This window comes from Coloeus monedula (assembly GCF_965178545.1).
Source record: "Coloeus monedula genome assembly, chromosome: Z".
In the NCBI taxonomy this organism is placed as follows: domain Eukaryota; kingdom Metazoa; phylum Chordata; class Aves; order Passeriformes; family Corvidae; genus Coloeus; species Coloeus monedula.
Genome location: NC_138822.1, coordinates 77015130 through 77033585, shown reverse-complemented (window position 1 = coordinate 77033585; position 18456 = coordinate 77015130). Strand labels below are relative to the sequence as shown.

Here is an 18456-nt window from a genome sequence, read left to right as displayed (position 1 = left end):
GGCTATCAAAACTTCTGCTTTTAGAAATTCAGCCTTGATCTTTCTGGATATTTTTTCCAATAAAAGGGTCCTGAGGAATTCCGTTTTTTCTGGAGCTTTTTATTCAGTCTTGCAAGTGTAAAGTTGAAGTACAAAGTAAGAAATGTCTCACTTAAATACATGGCTAAAGATTAATAAAAATAGCCTACCAAAACTTCATTTCTAGATGGTCTCCTCCTTTGCTGTGGTCCAGTGACCCTGCTGCGAGACAACTGTTTTCTTCATTTGATAGCTGCCAGCTCTTTAGCAGTTCCTCCTGTGTCTGTAAATGGTCTCTATGAACACTCCAATATGCTTGTCTTTCATGTCTGTTTTTATTTCTCTCCTTGCCTAACCAGACTAGCAAAGGCACTGCTCAGAGCTAGAATTCAGCATGTCTTAAATATTTCCCAGAACAATATGGTGTGGTGGAACATGGTCCTGGCTTCAACATAACAAGATCCAAACAAACGGTGCTGTGAGCTGCTTGGTTAACTTGTCTGCTCCTTTGTGTACCTCTGTTCCTAATCACACCGTCAGAGTACTGTTTCTTAGGAGTAGTGGAACAATTCTGTTGTCTTAATTATGTCTTAAGAGATCAGCAGGGCAGTTGTTTCAGTCTTCTCCAGGGTTGTTAAGAGTAATCTCACTAAGTGAGTTTTGGTTTAGAGCATCCGTCCCAATGGCTGCCTTCAGCTCTGTGTCTCTGGCAGGCTGATGAACTTGGTCAATATAGTTGATGTATCTCTTGTGATTGTTGTTGAGCTGCTTATTAGAGGTCAGAGGGCTGTCACTGAATCACAGAATGGCTGAGACTGGCAAGGACATCTGCAGATTGTCATGTCCAAGCCCCCTGCTCAGGCAGGGTAGCCTCTAGAGCAGGTTGCTCAGGACTGTGGTCAAATGGAGATGAAGATGGGAACACAAGGTAGGAGTGAAGAGAAAGGAACCCCTTTTCCTGTGTGGGTTATGCCAAGTGTTGTGCTTCAATATTTCCATTGTATTATTGCCGTCACTATACAATTTCAAAGTTTTTAACTCTTGATTTCTGAGAATTCCAGCAACTGAGTTCCACATGGTTTCAAAACTGTTCCCCATTCATAACTCATAACTGTTTTGGGGTTTTTTTTTTTCTGAAGTGCTTCCATTTTGCTGCCAAACTGAAGGACACTTCTATGAGTTACACTGGAGAGAAATCTTACTCGTGTAGTATGTTGTGCCAGGAATGTAGTACAGAGCACAGTGTCAGAGACCAGGCCTATTCTCAGAAATTACTCAGTATGCTTTTATCTGATACAAGGATGAAGTGGCTAACAGCCTTACTAAATAACAGTTTGGTAAAAACTTAAATTGCTTCAGTTGAATATGTGACTGTTTTAATGTCTTTCATAATATCTTATTTATGCAGGTTTTTCTTACTGCTTTAGAATGTGCTGTTTAAAACAATTTGCACCCTTTACTCCTCAGTATGTTCAGTGTGATCTGTTGACAAAAAGAAAAGGTTTCTTGGCTCTCTGGATAATACTTCAGCTTCACCAAGCTAGTACTTTTCTGATTGGGCTGAAACAAACTGAATGCTAAGTGTTTTTGCATCAGACTTTTTGCCATCAAATGCCCTAAACCATTTGATGTATTTTTAATATGCGCTTACGGGCTTTTTCTCATAGTTATATTCACAATGAGGTTAAAGAAGGAATTGTTATTTAAAAATAAGTTTACTGGGGAGAAACTAGGAAGTTTTTATTCCTTAGTCAAGCTTCTGGGGTTAAGCTGGCAGCTGTCAATATAGGTAGTCTAGATGTGTTTAGTTTTTTTTATTTGCTGTGTAAAACAAGAGTGTTGGTATGTAAACACCAAAGTTTGTGCTTGTAGCCTCTGTGGCTGGTATCTATTTCAGGTGTAGGTGTTCAAGGGAAAGTGTCCACTACATATTGTCAATAGGTCTAATAAGACAAGTATTGGCATGCTGAGCAATTTGGGCTTGGAGATCCATGTGGAGAGGTAATGTTGCTGTGCTTGGATCATCTGGCTTGGAGCAGGACTTGTGCCAGTGGGACTTAGCAGGATGTGGTAGCAGCAATCAGCAGATCTGGTTGTCTCTGACCTGGCCATGATTTGCCGCTCTGGGTGCAGAGGCTGCCACAGCTGTTACTTCTGTATGAGCAAATGCTTTGGCATATCTGGCTCTCAAATTGTCAGGTCAGGTACAGTTTGGATGCTGTATTGCAAATAGTGGTAGTGTTGGTCAGTGAGGTGCTGTCTGCATGCTGGGCTGTGCAATGCTTGAATGCGTGATTCCCAGTAAGGATCACTGAAAATGCTATTGTATTCTACCTGGAGCATTTTTTTTTTCATCTGGGAGGTGCAGGTGGGATGTAGGTTGTTCATCCTGATGGTTTCAAAGTATCCTCGCAGGACTCTGTGGCCAAGCAGTGTGTGCATGTATGAGAGTATGAGAGCTCAAGTAATGACAGCACATCAGCCTGTAACTGCAAACTGACAGGATGTTCCTGTTTTTGAGAGCTACTCAGCCTCTTGGAGTCTGTGGCTTGCAGATGAATCAACAGTGAGGGAACACAAACAGTACTTAAACAGCCATCAGAGTATAAAAATGGGTCAGATGAAAACAACAAGTCACAGTTCACTGAGCAAGGGCTTGGTCACTGAACACCATCTTAGATATTGCCACTAATGTATTTCTGTATCTGTGTCACTCAGGGAGAAGTAACAAGTGAGGCCTAGAGGCACTCCTCAGTTTGTTACACATGCCAGAAACCTTGCCTGTGATTCCAAAATCTTAGACCAGTGATCCAAGAGGCCACTTTTAGTTAATGGAAAAGCTGTTTAGTTTGTGTTTTGGGTTTTCTCATACTTCTTCACTGCAGCTCAAGGAAAACACACCAACAGTCTGGCTGCTTGGAGGTGGTTGAGCTCTAAGTGTTTTTTCCATGTGAATTTGCAGGAAAAATGTCATCCTAGATACAAAGGACATATGTAGGGCCTGGTAAAGTTAGATTGCCTTGTTTCAAAAATTAGGGGTTTTGTGCTAAATAGTCTTGGTATTTCAGTGTGTTTCATTTAAAGTGGAATGGCTTTGGTTCATCACTTTGCTTTTGTGACCACTTTTGTACAAATGTTACTTACTACTTGCATATCAAAACCTGGGTTGTAGTTTGTCTCAGTTGTCCCAAAGCTGGGTAATCTTAAAACCTGTTTGGAATATGACAAAAAATGATGGATCTTTTTATAGAGATAGAATGCAGTGTTCAGAAGAGCTTCAGCATGCAGTTGTGTAGGAATAGTGTTGTCACAAATGAACTAAGATACTGGCTGCATTGATGTCAAAATCTGGTAAGTTGAGGTTTTGAGGGACTTTGCTTTTTTTTTTTTTTTTTTTAACACTTACAGGCTAGAATTTAGGAATTAAACAAACTCTGAGCAAATTCCCTAATCTAAACTGAGACACTGAGGTCCAAACAGCTTCAAACTCCTTTTGTGTTATCTGGTGTAGATGCTGCAGCAGAGATAAAATAGCTCCCAAATACAGCAATGTGAGTCTGAATTGCAAGCATGAAACTTGTGAGTTGTGGAGTTTTCTTTCTTAATACAATTTCTGCTTCTGTTTTCAGGGCCTTTCAGTTACCTTGATGATGTCCCATTTAAGATAGGAGACAAGTTCAAAACCCCAGCAAAGGTTGGATTACCCATTGGTTTCTGCCTGCCTGATTCTTCTCAGCTTGTCAGAGAAGCCCAGGTAAATTATATTTTGCCTTTCTGCTCTCTCCCCTCACTCCTGGCCCCAACATATGGTGCTGTACATTCCAAATTGTCACAGTTTGCACACATGACAGTCTTGTATTTCTAGAAGATCTGTTAGGCTGTATAGAAAAATAAAATATCATAGGTCATGCCAAAAGCTTCTAATTTTTATTGCCTTAAAAAGCCATTAGGCTTTTATTTTTAAGCATTTGTTTTAGTCTATCTGCTTCAAAGAAGCAGTGATTTTGTGTAGTAGTTTTAAATATTACTGTGATGAAATTTGAATATAATTTTTAAGAGCAAATATGCTAAGAACTGATACACCTGGGCAATGGCATAATTTTCAGTTCTTGTTTTTTGTGTAGCTCTTCTGTGTTTGTCTGTGTAGTTCTGAGTAAGAATTCTTTTCAAGCTGTGGGGCAAACAGTTTACAGCTTGATACACGGATGGCTTCCCTGTCTTGAGGAGCATGCTTCTGTAAAATAAACTGTTAGTAGCATAAAATCAATTGCTTTAGCATAACTGTTGGAAATCTAATCTCCAAATGCAGGTTGTGATACAGGAAGTCTAATTGAATTATGTTTTCTCATTTGGATCCATGATTTTCCTTGAGCAGTCCCAATTGATGATTGTTTTTACTTTGTGCGTGACAGATTGCTGTAGGTGATTCTGCTTTTTTCTTGTTGTTTCTGTTTTCTCCCTGCCCTGTATATTACCTTGTTATCCTACATCATGGCTTTTCCCTCATAACCATTAAACAATTCCCTGATTGTCCTAGTACCCATATTTCCACTCAGTTAAGCTGGTGTGGGAGAGCCAAAGGAGCTTCTGATGTCCTGTTGCTCACTTAATTGTGCTGTGTCTCCATTTTACTGCCAAGCTGGGGCTCAGCCAGTGTAGTGTGCCTGTTCAGACTGCAACACTCTGCACAGTGTGGACTGTGCATCTCACAGTGCAATTTGACTCTTTTACAGCTGTAGCAAGTACCATTAAAAAAAAGAAGTGAAGGAAATATGGCTTCCCACCCATTTTTTTAGTATAAAATATAGGTAGATGTTTAAAGATAGATTTAGGCTCCTCAGAATTTTGCTCTTTACAACTAAGCCGCTCTGTGGTCAGTACACTGGTAATGAGTAGATGCCTCCCTGTGCTGATCTGGCCTTAAAGGACCTGATGTTAAATGGGAAAAGCCTTTGAGATCCTGTCACATCAGTAACTACAACAAAATCTGCTGCTGCCTGTAGGTGTTGTCGTTGGTGTAGCCACTATATCCCCTTTGGCTGGTGAGACACTGCACTGGAGTGAGAATGCAAATACCTCCTAAACCAATGGGTGTAACACTCAAATATCAAGTCCCTTAGGAATCTTCTAGGGGAAATTGAGTAATACTATATTGGCCTTTGGATGCAAAAATACTCTGCTGAATGATATGTAGAACTTGTGGACTGGGGGTAGTTCAGTGGTGCCAGATCAGGGTGTGATTGTTCATCTAATAACTCATTAGACTTCCCCTTGCTATGTCTCTTCTCCTGGGGGAAGAAGGTGGGAGGGCTGTGAAACTAATCTTGGGATGATGAGTAGTTCTAAAACAAAACTAAATGTAGGAAGGAGGCAAAATACAGTATTCTAATCCAGGTTGCAGCCAGATTTTGCTGTTAGTGGCAAAATTAAGTAGTTCTGGTTTCTGCCAGCTTCATCACTCTGCAGGTTGTGAAAAAATGTTGCCTATCCCTGGTAATTCACATAGCTCTTCTTCTCTTTGTGTTAATTTATGTTGCTGCTAGAAGTAGCAGCTATGATCCTTATAACTTATGTTTTGTTTTGGTGTTTGGTTTTTTTTTTTTTTTACTTTCCCTTCTCTCCTTTCCCCTCTACCCCCATCCAGTATGACTTCTCACTGGAAAAGAAAACAATCGAGTGGGCTGAAGACATCAAAAAAATTCAGGCTGCTCAGAGAGAAGCTGAACGCAAGGCAGAAGAAGCTCTGACAAACTCAAAAGCTGCTCCAGAGGACAGCACCAAGATGGGGTTCTCAGAGGGACCTTGCCCTGAAGCTATGCCTCCTCCTATTAATCCCATCCTCGCTAGCCTGCAGCACAATAATATTCTGACTCCTACCCCAGCCAACAGCAGCTCTGTGAAGCAAAAGGTCCTCAGTCCACCTCGTCCAAAGGCAGATTTCAACCCAGCTGATTTTGAATGTGAAGAAGACCCATTTGACAAACTGGAATTAAAAACTATCGATGATAAGGAGGAATTAAAAAATATCCTTGAAATTCATGTTGGTACTACTGGGCCAATTGTTGCCCAGCTGTTAGATAATACTTTGCCTAAAGGAGGGTCTGAGTCTGTTTTGCAAGATGAGGAAGTTCTGGCATCCATAGAAAGGGCCACGTTGGACTTCAAACCCCTTCACAAACCCAATGGCTTTATCACTTTACCACAGCTGGGAAACTGTGAAAAGATGTCCTTGTCTTCCAAAGTGTCCCTTTCCCCCATCACTTCAGTGAGCAATATCAAATCCCTGTCATTCCCTAAGCTTGACTCCGATGAGGGTGATCAGAAATCATCAAAGCTCACGAGCACTTTCCACAGCACTACCTGTCTCCGCAATGGCACTTTGCTCAGCTCTTTGCAGACCTGTGCTCAGAGCAAAGCCAGTGAACTGAATGGACACCATATGCTTGGTCTTTCCGCTCTAAATGAGGACAGTAGTAGGGAGATGTTATCCTCTTCATCCAGGCTGTCTTCCCTGGCTGTTTCGACTGTTTGTACAGAAGAAGAATCATCTCAAAGCACACCGACTACGGTAAACATGGAGTGGTGTAGAACTGGGGTTGCTGGGGAGAGGTGGAGGTGCAGAGGCAACTCTTGCCTCTAAATTGCCTTGTTGCTTTGGTTATCATTTCATTTACTAGGAGCAAAATGTAGATCCTCTTAATTTACGTGGCCAATTGATCAATCCAACAGCTCTCTGTGCTGGTAGTTCTGAACCTCACATTATTACTCTGCATTTTTCCCCAAATTTGATATTTTTAGACCTATTCCAGTGATTGTTCTTTCAGCTTTTCAGCTCTCATATGTTGTTGATAGTTGCACACCTTTGAGCTAAGCATGTAAGGCATCTTCTGTGTACAGTCCTGCATTTTTTCCTACCGAGATGAGGTATATCAGATTCTGAAGTGATGTTAGGCTTTGAATCAAATCTCTTCTAGTTTTCTTCCTTGGTTTGCTTGTTTGTTTGCTGGAAATACTGGAAAATGCAGGCTTCTCAAGGAATAGAAGTAATAACAGGTTAAAACACACAGATGTGTTCTGCCACTCAGGGAAGAAAAAAGTGCTTGCGGTTGACCTGCAGTGAAGTAAGCCTATTTTTTTGTTTGTTTGTTTCAGTTTTCTTCCTGAGATCCTTTAAAAATCTAATCTTTAAAAGGAAAAGAAATTCTAGTGATTTGAAATCTCGTGTTCACCCTCTTTCTTGTGAAGGAGGGTGGAGTCACTGCTTGGTGGAGACCAAAACCAACCCTGAAGATCATCTTGTATTTTTAATGTTACAGTTGGTCACCATACACCTCTGAGATGGGAGATTGACTCTTCATTTCCTCAATCTTGTTGCAAGTTCTAAAATTACTTTGAGGACAGTAACTTCACACTGGCTGTTGTTTTTGTCTCTTTGTGAATAAGAGCAGAGATTAGATTAAGCTTGTGGGCTTTTTTAATGAAGAACCTCAGATCTGGATACCAGTAGTCATGAAGCCTAGTGAAAGCTGTGTAGTCAAATACTCTGTCTAGTTCTAAAATGATCTGGGGGGTTTCTTCTGTCCTATATAAGCAGTGTTTCAGTGATTCTGTGGTTTTAGTGGCATACTGTAGGTTTTTCTTTGACACCATGTCCTCTGAAACAAGTGACGCTGCTTCTCCCCTTCTGTTCTGCCGCTTCTTTTCAGGGTTAGGCAAATGCACTCATAACTGCGAAGTACAATATTCTGGGAAATAGTGTATCCGACAGAGCACAACAGAACAGCTGTTCACTGATGGCTGGAACAAATTTGGTGCTGTTAACTTTGGCAGGAGCAGCAGTTTGCTGAGCACCTGCTCACTGCTGCAGGTCACAGGTGTGAGAGGGAGCTGTATGACCTCAGTTATAGAACATGTTTCTTCTCTGGGGATGAAAGATCACTTACAACTAGATAGATTGGCATTAAGGTGCCTAAATTTACACTCAAACTATTCAAATCTCTCTGCTGAATTAAAATTCTTTAAAGAGCAAGAGGGAAGGTGTGTTCTTGACAATGCTGTAATGGAAGAAGCAAAGTGAGGAAAAAAAGTGGACTTACTAGGAGAAGTAATAAAATGAATTCATTAATTTGAAACTATTTATGCTTTGGAAGTAGTGAACCAAGAAATAACTAAGCTGACAGAACTTAGTTCTTTCTGTTTAAATTCCAAGACTTCAGATTATACTTGTTTTATGTTTCCACAATATAATTCCACTGGAAAATGATGGCCGAGATGCAAGAAATTTTAAGTAAATGCAACAAAATAATTTAAGTAAAAGTAACAAAAATCCTCAGAGTATGAAAACAGTAGAAAGAAATCACAGTCATCTCTATGGCTGGGAGCAGAAGGCTCATGTCCCAGTGTATTCCACAGTGATATGATTTTTTTTTTCCCCTCACAAGATATAAATTTTAACTTTGAATTTGCAGTTACCATGGGAGTTTTTGCTTTACCAGTGAATTGGATCTAGGAATCTGTGGATGGAAATAAATCTGTGGTTTCTCTGAGGCTGTGGTGGTCCCCTCTCCTCACTTTTATTTTTTCTTGGAACTCAGTAGTTTGATTTTTCACAGCTTTGGCAGATGCAGAAATGACTAATGAAGACAGCAGGTTGAAATTAAACTCAAGTAGATTGAGTAGGAGGAGTTGGTTTTCCCAGACTCTTGAATCTCTGGTGTCAGAAAGAGTTTGGTTTTCCTGGCTGCAGTATCAATAGCAAAGCATCATCCTGCAGTCTGATAACCAGCTGATTTCAGGGCTACTCCAGGCCCTTGTTTCAGTGTATCCTATATTCCAGTGCTTTTTGCCCTTGAAAAAGTGCCTGGAGAGAGGATGTGTGTGAAGAACACACCATGAGAAGAGGTTGTTTGGTACACCAGTGCATCAAAATGAATATGATGTTTTGTAGAAAAGAAACTCTTATCCTGGAGATGGCCAGGAATGCAGAACAAAACCTCCTTGGTGGTGGTTTGGGATCTTTTTGCAAACAAATGGAATTTGTCAAAATCCTAATAGATCTTTTCAGAATTGATTTTCTATAGAGGGTTATTTGTTTTTCAGTTTGGGCACTAAAAAGGCCTTTCTGAAGGATATGGACAACCTCTCAAGCAATCTGTGCTGGCATAAGTATTAAGAAATACTAAAAACTGTGGTTCTTGGTCCACAGTGATTTCTTGCACTGTGTTCTAATTCCATCTAAAATGCAGGAGTTCTAATTCCATCTAAAATGCAGGAGTTCTAAATGTATTGAACTGAAATATATAGCTTTGGTGGGGCCAAGGCCTGACTTTGCACTGCTGTTAACTTGGGCAAGGTTGTACAAAGTGGTGGGGTGGTTCTGCGGAAGCAGAGCAGGTGCACAGCAGGGGACATGACCCAGCCTTGCTGGTGTGCTGGGAGTGGGGCAAGAGCTGGGTAGAAAACTCACATGCTCTTTTGAGGCAGTGTGGCGTGTTCCTGTGGGGTGTATGGAATTCAGTGCTTTGGGAATAAAAAAGAGGTGTATTTTTCTCTTACCCCTTCACATAGTCAAAAAGTCAAGAGAAGTCTTTAGGCAATGACTTCAAAATTATCACTGTTCTTCAGGCAGTGTAGATATGGTCAGGAGCTGAACTGGGGCTGTGTGAACATGCAGCTGTTACAGTGACAGAATAAACAATCTTAAAATTATTGTGGGGTTACACAGATCCTTCTTGGAGTATAATCCATTTGTAGAGTGCTGAGAGGAGAAATGATCCTGATGATGATGATTCTGTAGCTGCACACAATGGGTAATGTCAGCATCTCATATGTAGAAGATCAGACCTAGAGCCTCCCATCCTGTGCTAGAATCTTCTGTAAAATCCTCCTTCCCCAGCTGTGGCAAATTCTGCTCACTGGTGCATGATGTTTATACTTACTTTGTGTGTTGTCCAGCAGGTACACCCAGACTACCAGGAAACAGAAATCCCTGTGGTAAGTTTGCAAATACACCTTGCTTGCACTGGATCATGTTTATGGTAATCTTGAGAAGTGGTGTTCCTTTGAGTACAGAAAACCACAGGTGATGAGTAAACCTGAGGTGAAGGAAGCAATCTCTGTGCTTCCTCTGAGGTGCGGGGTTTGCTGTATTCCATCCTTCACTGTTGCAGGGCTTCAGTGTTCAAAGGCTTGGTCACACCAGTAGGAGAGGGGTTCATTGTGGAGAAGCTGGGTTGATTGTTGCTTTGAGGATTAAAAGAGTATGGTGGGAATTGGGCTACTTGGTTTCATCCTCACAGTATGTTACTTCCCAAGGACACTCTAGAAAGCCTTTTGGATTAATTACATGGGGTATCCTGGTTCTGGCACTAGGCAGAAACAGGATGTGGGGATGCAGGACATGACCATCACCTCAGCCTCTGGGTTCTCCCCATTAGGTAACCCACCAAAACTTTGCAGTATCTAAAGTGCCCAATAGCACCAGCTGCACGAAGCGGCCAGGTGGTCTCACGGCTGAGCTGCAGCAGAGCCTCTCCCCCAGTGAGAGGCACTGTGTGGAGACCGTGGTCAACATGGGCTACTCGCCCGAGAGCGTCCTGAAAGCCATGAAGAAGAAGGGACAGAACATAGACCAGGTAAGAGCTCATGCAGTGCAAAGAAACGCTTGATTGGATGCTGGTTCTGCTGGGAAGCAGTCTTGGGTTTGCAAAATGGGTAGGGGAATACAGTTACTCTAATAGGGGGTTGCAGCCTACATCTTGGGCTTATTTCTGGTGAGAGCTGCTGGAGTCAGCCACACCTATGGGTGCTGGGTTGGAGCCGTGCTGAGTTTAGGATGGGCCCTTTGCTCTGTGTGAAACTGGGAGAGGTTCTGGGCCTTCCCAGGAGCCACAAACACATCCAAAGGAAGCTTAGCATGGCTCTGTGCCATGCTTAGAGCCATGTGACAGAAATCCAGCCAACTTCCCTTTTTCTGAGCACACTGCTGACATCTCTCCTTGTAGAGAGACTGGCCCCTGCAGGCCTAAGACAGCTCTGAAAGGCTCCTGCAAGGCCCCACTGACTGACTTGTGTGCATTCTGATGCTGCTGCTTCCCGCTCGAGTGTTGCATCCAACACTCAGACCAGGTCACTGGGCACAGAGCACTGCTGGGCAGCGCATGGCTCTGGCTCTTGGATCTGCTTCAAACAAACACATCAGAGTGGGGGAGCATGGCCCAACCTGCTGTGCTGGCCTTCAGCAGGCTGTGTGCTGCACAGAGCATGTCCTGCTCATGGGACTGATCTGCTGGCCTTCTCCCTACACATGGAGAGCAGCTTAAGCTGTGCACTGGAGTGAACTGTGATATCAAATGGAAAAAAAGGTCCCTTGGGAGGGCAGTTTTAAATCCTGCTCTACTTGCTGGCTGTTCTTTCCCATGCGTAGCATTGCCTACCTGACCCTTCCACTCAAAGCTGAGGATAAGAAATTTGGCAGCAGTTTCTGTGTGCATGAGCTGGGATTTGCAGCTCACTTGCCAGTATGCTGAGTTGATCTTCAAAGGCTGACTGCTCTCAGATTGCATCAGCTCTTGCAGCTGTCTGAGAGGAAGCTAAAAGCAGACATGTCCTGGCTGCTGGACCTACAGTTTCATTTTTAAAGCTTGTAGTTATAAAAACCACAGTGAAACTCCCACTCTGCCATCAGAGGCTGAAGATACACTTCTGAGCATGCTTGGACTAGAATGAAGGGGATGGTCAGAGAGCACAGTAGGACAGGAGGGTTTGTCTGCTTTCTCTGCACAAGCTCTTGTATAAGGAGTGTCTCAACTCTGCTAGGAAGGACTGCATCTCTGCCCCTGGTGAAGCCCTGGATAGAGTCATGCTCAGCCCCTCTGCATGTACAAAGGTGACGTTCAGCTGCCTGCTGCAAGTGCCTTTGTGCAAACACAGTTTGTTTTCTTCATTCCCCACAGGTTTTGGATTACCTGTTTGCACATGGACAGCTTTGTGAGAAGGGCTTTGATCCACTTCTTGTTGAAGCAGCTTTGGAAATGCACCAGTGTTCAGAGGAGAAGGTGAGGGTGCAATGTGTACAGGAATAGAAAAATGTGCCATGACAGGGAATTCCAGCAGCAGTTCCTCTGGCTGATGTAATTCTGGCTGTCATGGTAATGCTGCCTTGTTTCCAAAACCGACTACCAAAGGACATCCTTGCTTTGATAAAGCTAAAAATTGTTAATGCATTAGAATTCATCTGTGTTGCTCTATTAGTCTCATTTGCATCCATTTTTATGGGGGCAAGACCCTGCTTATTGCAATCATAATACTTTGAATGCCAAGAGTTTGCTTGCAGGCGAGGTGCTTGGTACATATACAGTTAACTTCAGCAGCAGCAAATTGTCTTTCAGACCTTGCCAGGCTTCCCTGGCCATGAATTTTCTTCCTTGTACAAGTGCATCTGCCTGGCTTCTCAGCAAATTGGGTTAAGACTTGCTCTGGAAGAAGCTAGAAAATGCATGTTTTGGGGTCTGGTTCATTGCCTGGCTGCTTTACCAGCACCAAAGGTACAGCAGGAGCAGGTACCCAGGGCAGAGGACAGGAGGATCTTATTAAGTCTGCCAGCCTGTTGTGTGCCAGGTTATTGCATGAAGTCTTTAGAGGTGCAACCCAACCCCCTCAAACATAGATATGCCTTCCTGCTTTTCTTGGACAAGTGATAATCTTGTAAACAGAGCAGTAGCAGTGTGAGGATGGAAAGTAACTGAGTTTGAGAAACACATTTGCAACTGGCTCAGCCCCAAAATTGGAAATGGCTAATCTCCTGATTGCCCATTTTCAACCTGCTTACTTGTTTGGGATTTTTCTTTCCCCTGGAGTGGAGCAGACACACTGTAAATGGCAGAGGGTTCATAAAAGTGATCAGCTGACTCACTTCTTGCCACTTTATTTTTTCAAAGCTCAGGGAGGATTCACAGTTGATGTTGGAAATACTGTATGCACACAGTGGGGTTTGTGCTAATCCCCCCAAGTTTGCCCTAGATCTGAGGCCGGTTGATAGCAAGGGCTACTGCGCTGTTCCCAAAGTCCAAATAACTTTAAAAAACTTTAAAAAAAATCAGGTGCAGCAGGAGCTGCTGGATGGGGCAGCTGGGTGCCATTAATCAGCATTTTTGAGAGCCACATTGGGCCAGGCTGATAAATATCCTTCTGTGTGAGAGATACGCCCACAGACTGGGCTTTGATGCCCTGGTTGAAATGTTTTTGAAATGAAGGATGGCAAACAGAGGGGACTGAAGGTGAGGCCCTGTGGGCTGCTGTGCCCAGAGTTCTGGTGGCTCTGGTGCAAGCAGACTTTCTCCCAACAGAGCTGGAACGGGCTTTGCTTGGGGAGGAGAAATCCACAACCATGGCATGTTCAGGTGCTGAAGACAGGCTCTGTGCTAAACCTTCACCAAGCACTGGTCCATCCACTTTTCTCTTGCAAATAACAGGCTGTCTGTCTTTCAGATCACAGAACTTCTCCAACTAATGAGTCAATTTAAAGAAATGGGCTTTGAACTAAAAGACATTAAGGAGGTCTTATTATTACATAACAATGACCAACACAACGCTTTGGAAGATCTAATGGCCCGTGCAGGAGCCAGCTGAAGATACATTCCTGGATTCTTGGCGTGCAATGGAGCAGGACCAGCCCCGCCACCTTCACATCCAGTGTGACTTGCTCTCAGCGGGAAGGAGTCCAGCTTTTTGCATACAAGGGAGAGAGACTGAGCAAGCCCACCCATGTGCATCACTCCAGCATTTCTCTTTCCACTGAGGGTCAACTTTCATTCTTAAATTAAATTTTAAAGTGTCCTTTCCTAAGTTTCCTTTTTCCAGCTTGGCCATGGAGAGTTGAGACTGCCCAGCCTCTACTGGAATTGTACATAGGTAGAGATGGAATGGTTCCCCCCTCATTGTTGCACTGGAGTTGGACAGAAGAATATTAAGTTGGTTCTGAAACGAGGATGCTTTGGTTCTTTGAAGCTGCTTTCATGGTGTCTTGTCTGCTTGTACTGAATTACTTGACTGTGTCACAGTCCAGATTACCTGGTTAAATTTGACCTTTAGTGCAATGGAGTTTTATTTTTTGGTTGAAAGTTAGTCTGTAACTTAGTAAAACACTGGTTCAGAAACTGTCACTATGCATAAAGAGAGAATCTTGTTTTGTCCTCTTGGTTTTTGTTTTTTACCCATGCATCCAACACTTCTGCCAGACACGAGTGTCCAATACTGAGTGGTGTGTAAGCTCGCTTGAAGCAGGTAAGCTGTGAACTCAACCTGGATCTACAACTTGTGTTCGTTCTTGAACCTGAAGGCAGAGAGCTGGGGCTTAGTATTCTTAATCCCCCAGGCTTGTAGGATATTTAAGACAATGCCCTGCTAGAATGTCAGTTATCTTTTTGTTCTAAATAGTACACAGTGTGATGCAGGAGGTTTCTTTCAAGCACTTTCTTTAAAACAAATATACTCACTGCATTAGTTCCATTTTTCACACTGCTATAGAATTACATAATAATATCTAGTACTACAAATCAGGTTTGGAGTTGTTTTTGATAGTTCAAAGTGTTACATTATACATTGATCAAGTTCTAAATACATGAAATATCAACAGTCTGGAGGAATCTCTCATTTGCTAAATATTTTGATTCTGCAGAAGAACAACTAATAAAACCCTCAGATATAACTCCCAGTGTCATGGTTCCCATCTCTCATGCTCTTTGGCTTCAGCAGACAAGGAACTGGCTGGATCCTGCCTGCCCAGGTGCTGCCAGCTCCTGTGGGCACATGTGAACACTGTTGGGCAGAACAACCAGAGGTCTCTGGGCTGCAGCTGCAGTAGTGGAAGGTGCTGTGCTTGTCTGCAGCTTACTTTTGTTCTGTGGCAGAATCCCAGCCTCGGGATCTGAACTCACATTAGAGCCCGGAGCTGCAGTGTTGAACTTCTGGAGGGGAAAAGAGCTCAGCTAATTGCATCAGAGTAGGTTTTTCAGTAGGAGGTTTCAGCTCATCAGGACTCTGAAGGAGATGGCATATGTCTCTACTGTGTTGTTAACTTTCTATGACCAAAACATGTAATTTGGGCCCAGTGTGCACTCCTGGAATTCTTTTTGGGGTACCTAACTCTGTTAATTACGTGTCTTTACTTAAAATGATGCAGGGGAGGAATCTGCTGGCAAGTATCTAGGAGAGGTGGAGATGATGAGGAGGAGCAGGGCAGGTTGCCTTGCACCTACTCCATGGTGTCGAACTTCACCAGTTTCTACTGGTGGAGCTGAATTAAAGCTTGTTTAAGAAGGACATTCAGCAGCTGATGGGGCAGCAGTTGCTGCCTGTGAGTGCAGGTGCTGCCCAGCTTTTCTTCCTTCCCCAGTGAGAAATGTGACATGAAGTGAGGAAATGGGGTTCCTGATTAATTGGAAAACCTTGAAAACAAAATTGAAACTGCTTTACCATCACTGCTGTGAACATTCAGTTGTGTTTTTTGTTCTGGTTTTCTCAGAATTGCTACCCCAGTGAGTCCCTGTCTGGTACCAGACAGTCCTGAAGGGGCAAGAAGTCTTTGCCAGCAAAGAAACAACTATTTAGACTGAACCTCTGAATAAAATATTCTCTGATTGTATTAGTGCGCGTTGTTTTTTCACAGTTCCCCTGCAAGGTCTGGCTCTTAACCCCATAGAATAACCACTCTGCTTTTGGAACTCTTGTGAGGGTGAGAGCAGGGAGGTAAAGATGGGAAGTGGCACCTGGAAGTTGCATGGTCTTATACCAGGGAGCCATGCCCACCATGTTCACCCGGGTCTCCCCTGGTGCCACTGCTCTTGGTGTGGCAGTGACATTTCTGGAGTTAAATCCCTGGGTGGCTGAAGGGATGAAGTGTATTCCTGGGATGGCATGTCAGAGAAGACCACAGAGTGAGGGGACTAAGGGGGTGGCTCAGAGGCGAGGCATTGTGGAATTAGTGTGTAACAAGAGACACAATGTGAAGAGAGTTCAGTGTTCAGGGTGCTGTGCAGCCTTTGTTAATCTGGTACTGTTCTGTCCAGGCACAGTTCATTGGGGGGGTGAGGCGGTCCTGCTGCTGGCTTGAGCCTTGTGCAAGGCTGGGCTCTGCTCTGCTGCTGGCTGGTGACAGGACTGGCTGCACCACTGGTCACACTTGTGACCTTGGAACTTTTCCTTAGGCTCTCAGGTCCCATTGATTTATGTCCCTGCTGTACCTTTGTCAGAGCTTCTGTCTGAGGTCTGTGTGCCTGGGTGGCAATGCTGGCGAGAAGTGTCGAGGCAGAGCCTAAACTGGCGGTTGTGCATTCAGCCAAAGCATCTCTGAGCTGCCTATCTCCTCCTGGTTCTGGATAGCAGCAACCTGGAAATGGCTCTGGTGCTGCAGAGCCATCCCTCACCCCCACGGCAGCCGAGGGCTCTCGATCCTGCAGTCGGCCACTGGGAGCGGCAGCTGCCCCCGTGCCCCAGGGCTTTTCTTGCCCGGTCTCGTGGCTCCTGTCCCAGATCTGCTGGAGCACAGAGCCCGTGTCAAGAGCTTTCTGTGGCTGCTCTCCAGGCCAGGGAGCGTCGTTCTGGCCCTGGCTCCAGGCTTCTGAAACACTCCAACAGGCCCTGTGAGAAGGGGAGCTCGTACTGATTTCAAGCCCCACTTAATCTTTTGCAGTCAATCAAATGGGCATTTTGATCATGGTCACCTAAAATGATTTTTACCAGAGTCCTGTAGTAAATAGATTTTATTTTTAATTGTGTTAACTATTGAAATAAAGTATCAAGCCTCTACTATTAAGTATTAATAGTCATTGTTGCATCCAAATACAAATGTGAATCCATTTTAGTTCTGTGTTTATTTGATTGTACATGGCCAAGCTCTCTAAATCTCTTTGATTGCTTTTATGACACTTTCACACATATTCCTCAAGTTGAAATGAAAGCCTTTGTAGCAGTTGTTCCTACCAAACAGTAGGAAGGGGATGACACTTAAAATGTTCATTTAGCACATTTTCACAGAGGAATTAAATCAGCAACTAGGTAATAACCCTCAAAGGGGAGAGAAAAATTTCTGACAACAGCTTGATCGTTTCTGTTGCATGTGAGGAACCCATTGTTGGTATCTTCATGGAGTGCAGCACTTCAAGCATGTCCATGTTATTGCCAAGGATGGGCTGGTTTTCACAGCCAGGTGCCTTATTTTTTTTATTTTAGTCAAGTCTCACCTTCAGTGGAGAAAATAAAATTTGGAGAACAGACATAATAAAATGTTACATTTAAGATGGTATAGTCATGTGGATTGGCTGGGTAACCTGTTTAAAAAAAAAGATTGTATCAGACCTCGGAAAACTGCGTGTTGTTGTTTTGATTATTTGTTGTTTCTCTCTGTCCCTGGCTGTTCCTCAAGGGAGCAAACAGTTCCTGCTCTGGGAATTGGTGCTGGGGCTCAGATCTACCAGACAGACTTGCTTTTTTCACAATAGATCAGATGGGATTCACAGGTGGGTCAAATCTGGCAGCTGACTTAACTCACATCTCCTCTGCTCACAGAAATTTTTGGTCACTCATCTGTCTTGTCACAACTGCCCCTGCAGATACTGATGTTAGGACATAGCACTGTCCTGGGTTGTGCAACTGATTCTTGTGTGTTGCTTAGGAATGTTCAGCTTGTGTAAGACACTCGAAATGCCTGTGAACATACTTTGCTGAGCTGCTTTTTAAAAACCTGAAAGTGCAATCAACCAATACTCATCTCCCAAATGTCAGAGTATGTGGAGGGAAAATTTTCCTCCCTCACACTGTTTTTGACTGGGCATCACATTTTCCTGTGACCTGTGCACACATCCTACAGTCTGACCTTTTCCTTGGTTCCAAACAGACTTGCAAAACTCCTCAGCTGCTCCCTGACAGCAGTGTTTGCTGCATGCTTGCTGAGAACATGCTGGGGAAACTAAGTCCCACATCCAATTTATGCTATCAGAAGGGACAAGGACTACCCAGCTGCCTTGTATTCCCCTCACCTTAGTCATGGGAAAGCTCTCCCTGGCCCCAGCAAGTGGAGGGGGTTGCTGGCTTTAAACACTTGCTCTTCCCTCCGTGGTTTTAGCAGACTGCTGATACCCCCCACTGCTTTACAGCTCTCCAGTGGCTGTCGGACACCACTGCTCTGTGCCATACAGAAATATCAAGTCTGCTCCTGGATGCCTCATTTCTCTGGGTGAGTGAGGGAGGCTTCTGAACAGTGGCTGTGAGACCCAGGTTCGGGTGTGACATGCTGCTGCCTGTAATCAGGACACAGGAACTGTTTTGAGAGCCATAACCTTAGACCCCAGAGGAACTCCACAGAGAAATCCAGTCTTGGTTGCAAGACGGAAACTAAACAGAGCTAAAAACAGCCCAACACTCAGGGCAGTGATGTGGGAT

At 43.7% G+C, this 18456-nt stretch overlaps 1 protein-coding gene across 2 annotated transcripts in view; it reads left to right on the top strand.

The window, feature by feature from the left end:
- The window catches only part of UBAP1 (ubiquitin associated protein 1), a 33839-nt gene extending 18198 nt beyond the window's left edge, over positions 1-15641 (top strand). Inside the window, exons 3-8 of one of the 2 annotated variants that reach the window (XM_082301189.1) lie at positions 3648-3772; positions 5663-6586; positions 9976-10011; positions 10455-10652; positions 11973-12074; positions 13507-15641. In XM_082301189.1, coding sequence (XP_082157315.1) covers positions 3648-3772; positions 5663-6586; positions 9976-10011; positions 10455-10652; positions 11973-12074; positions 13507-13647 — 1526 coding nt within the window. In that variant the 3' untranslated portion in view covers positions 13648-15641. Of the gene's footprint in view, positions 1-3647; positions 3773-5662; positions 6587-9972; positions 10012-10454; positions 10653-11972; positions 12075-13506 lie in introns of both variants that reach the window. The other variant, XM_082301188.1, reaches the window with a different exon arrangement.
- Positions 15642-18456: the final 2815 nt, after the last annotated feature.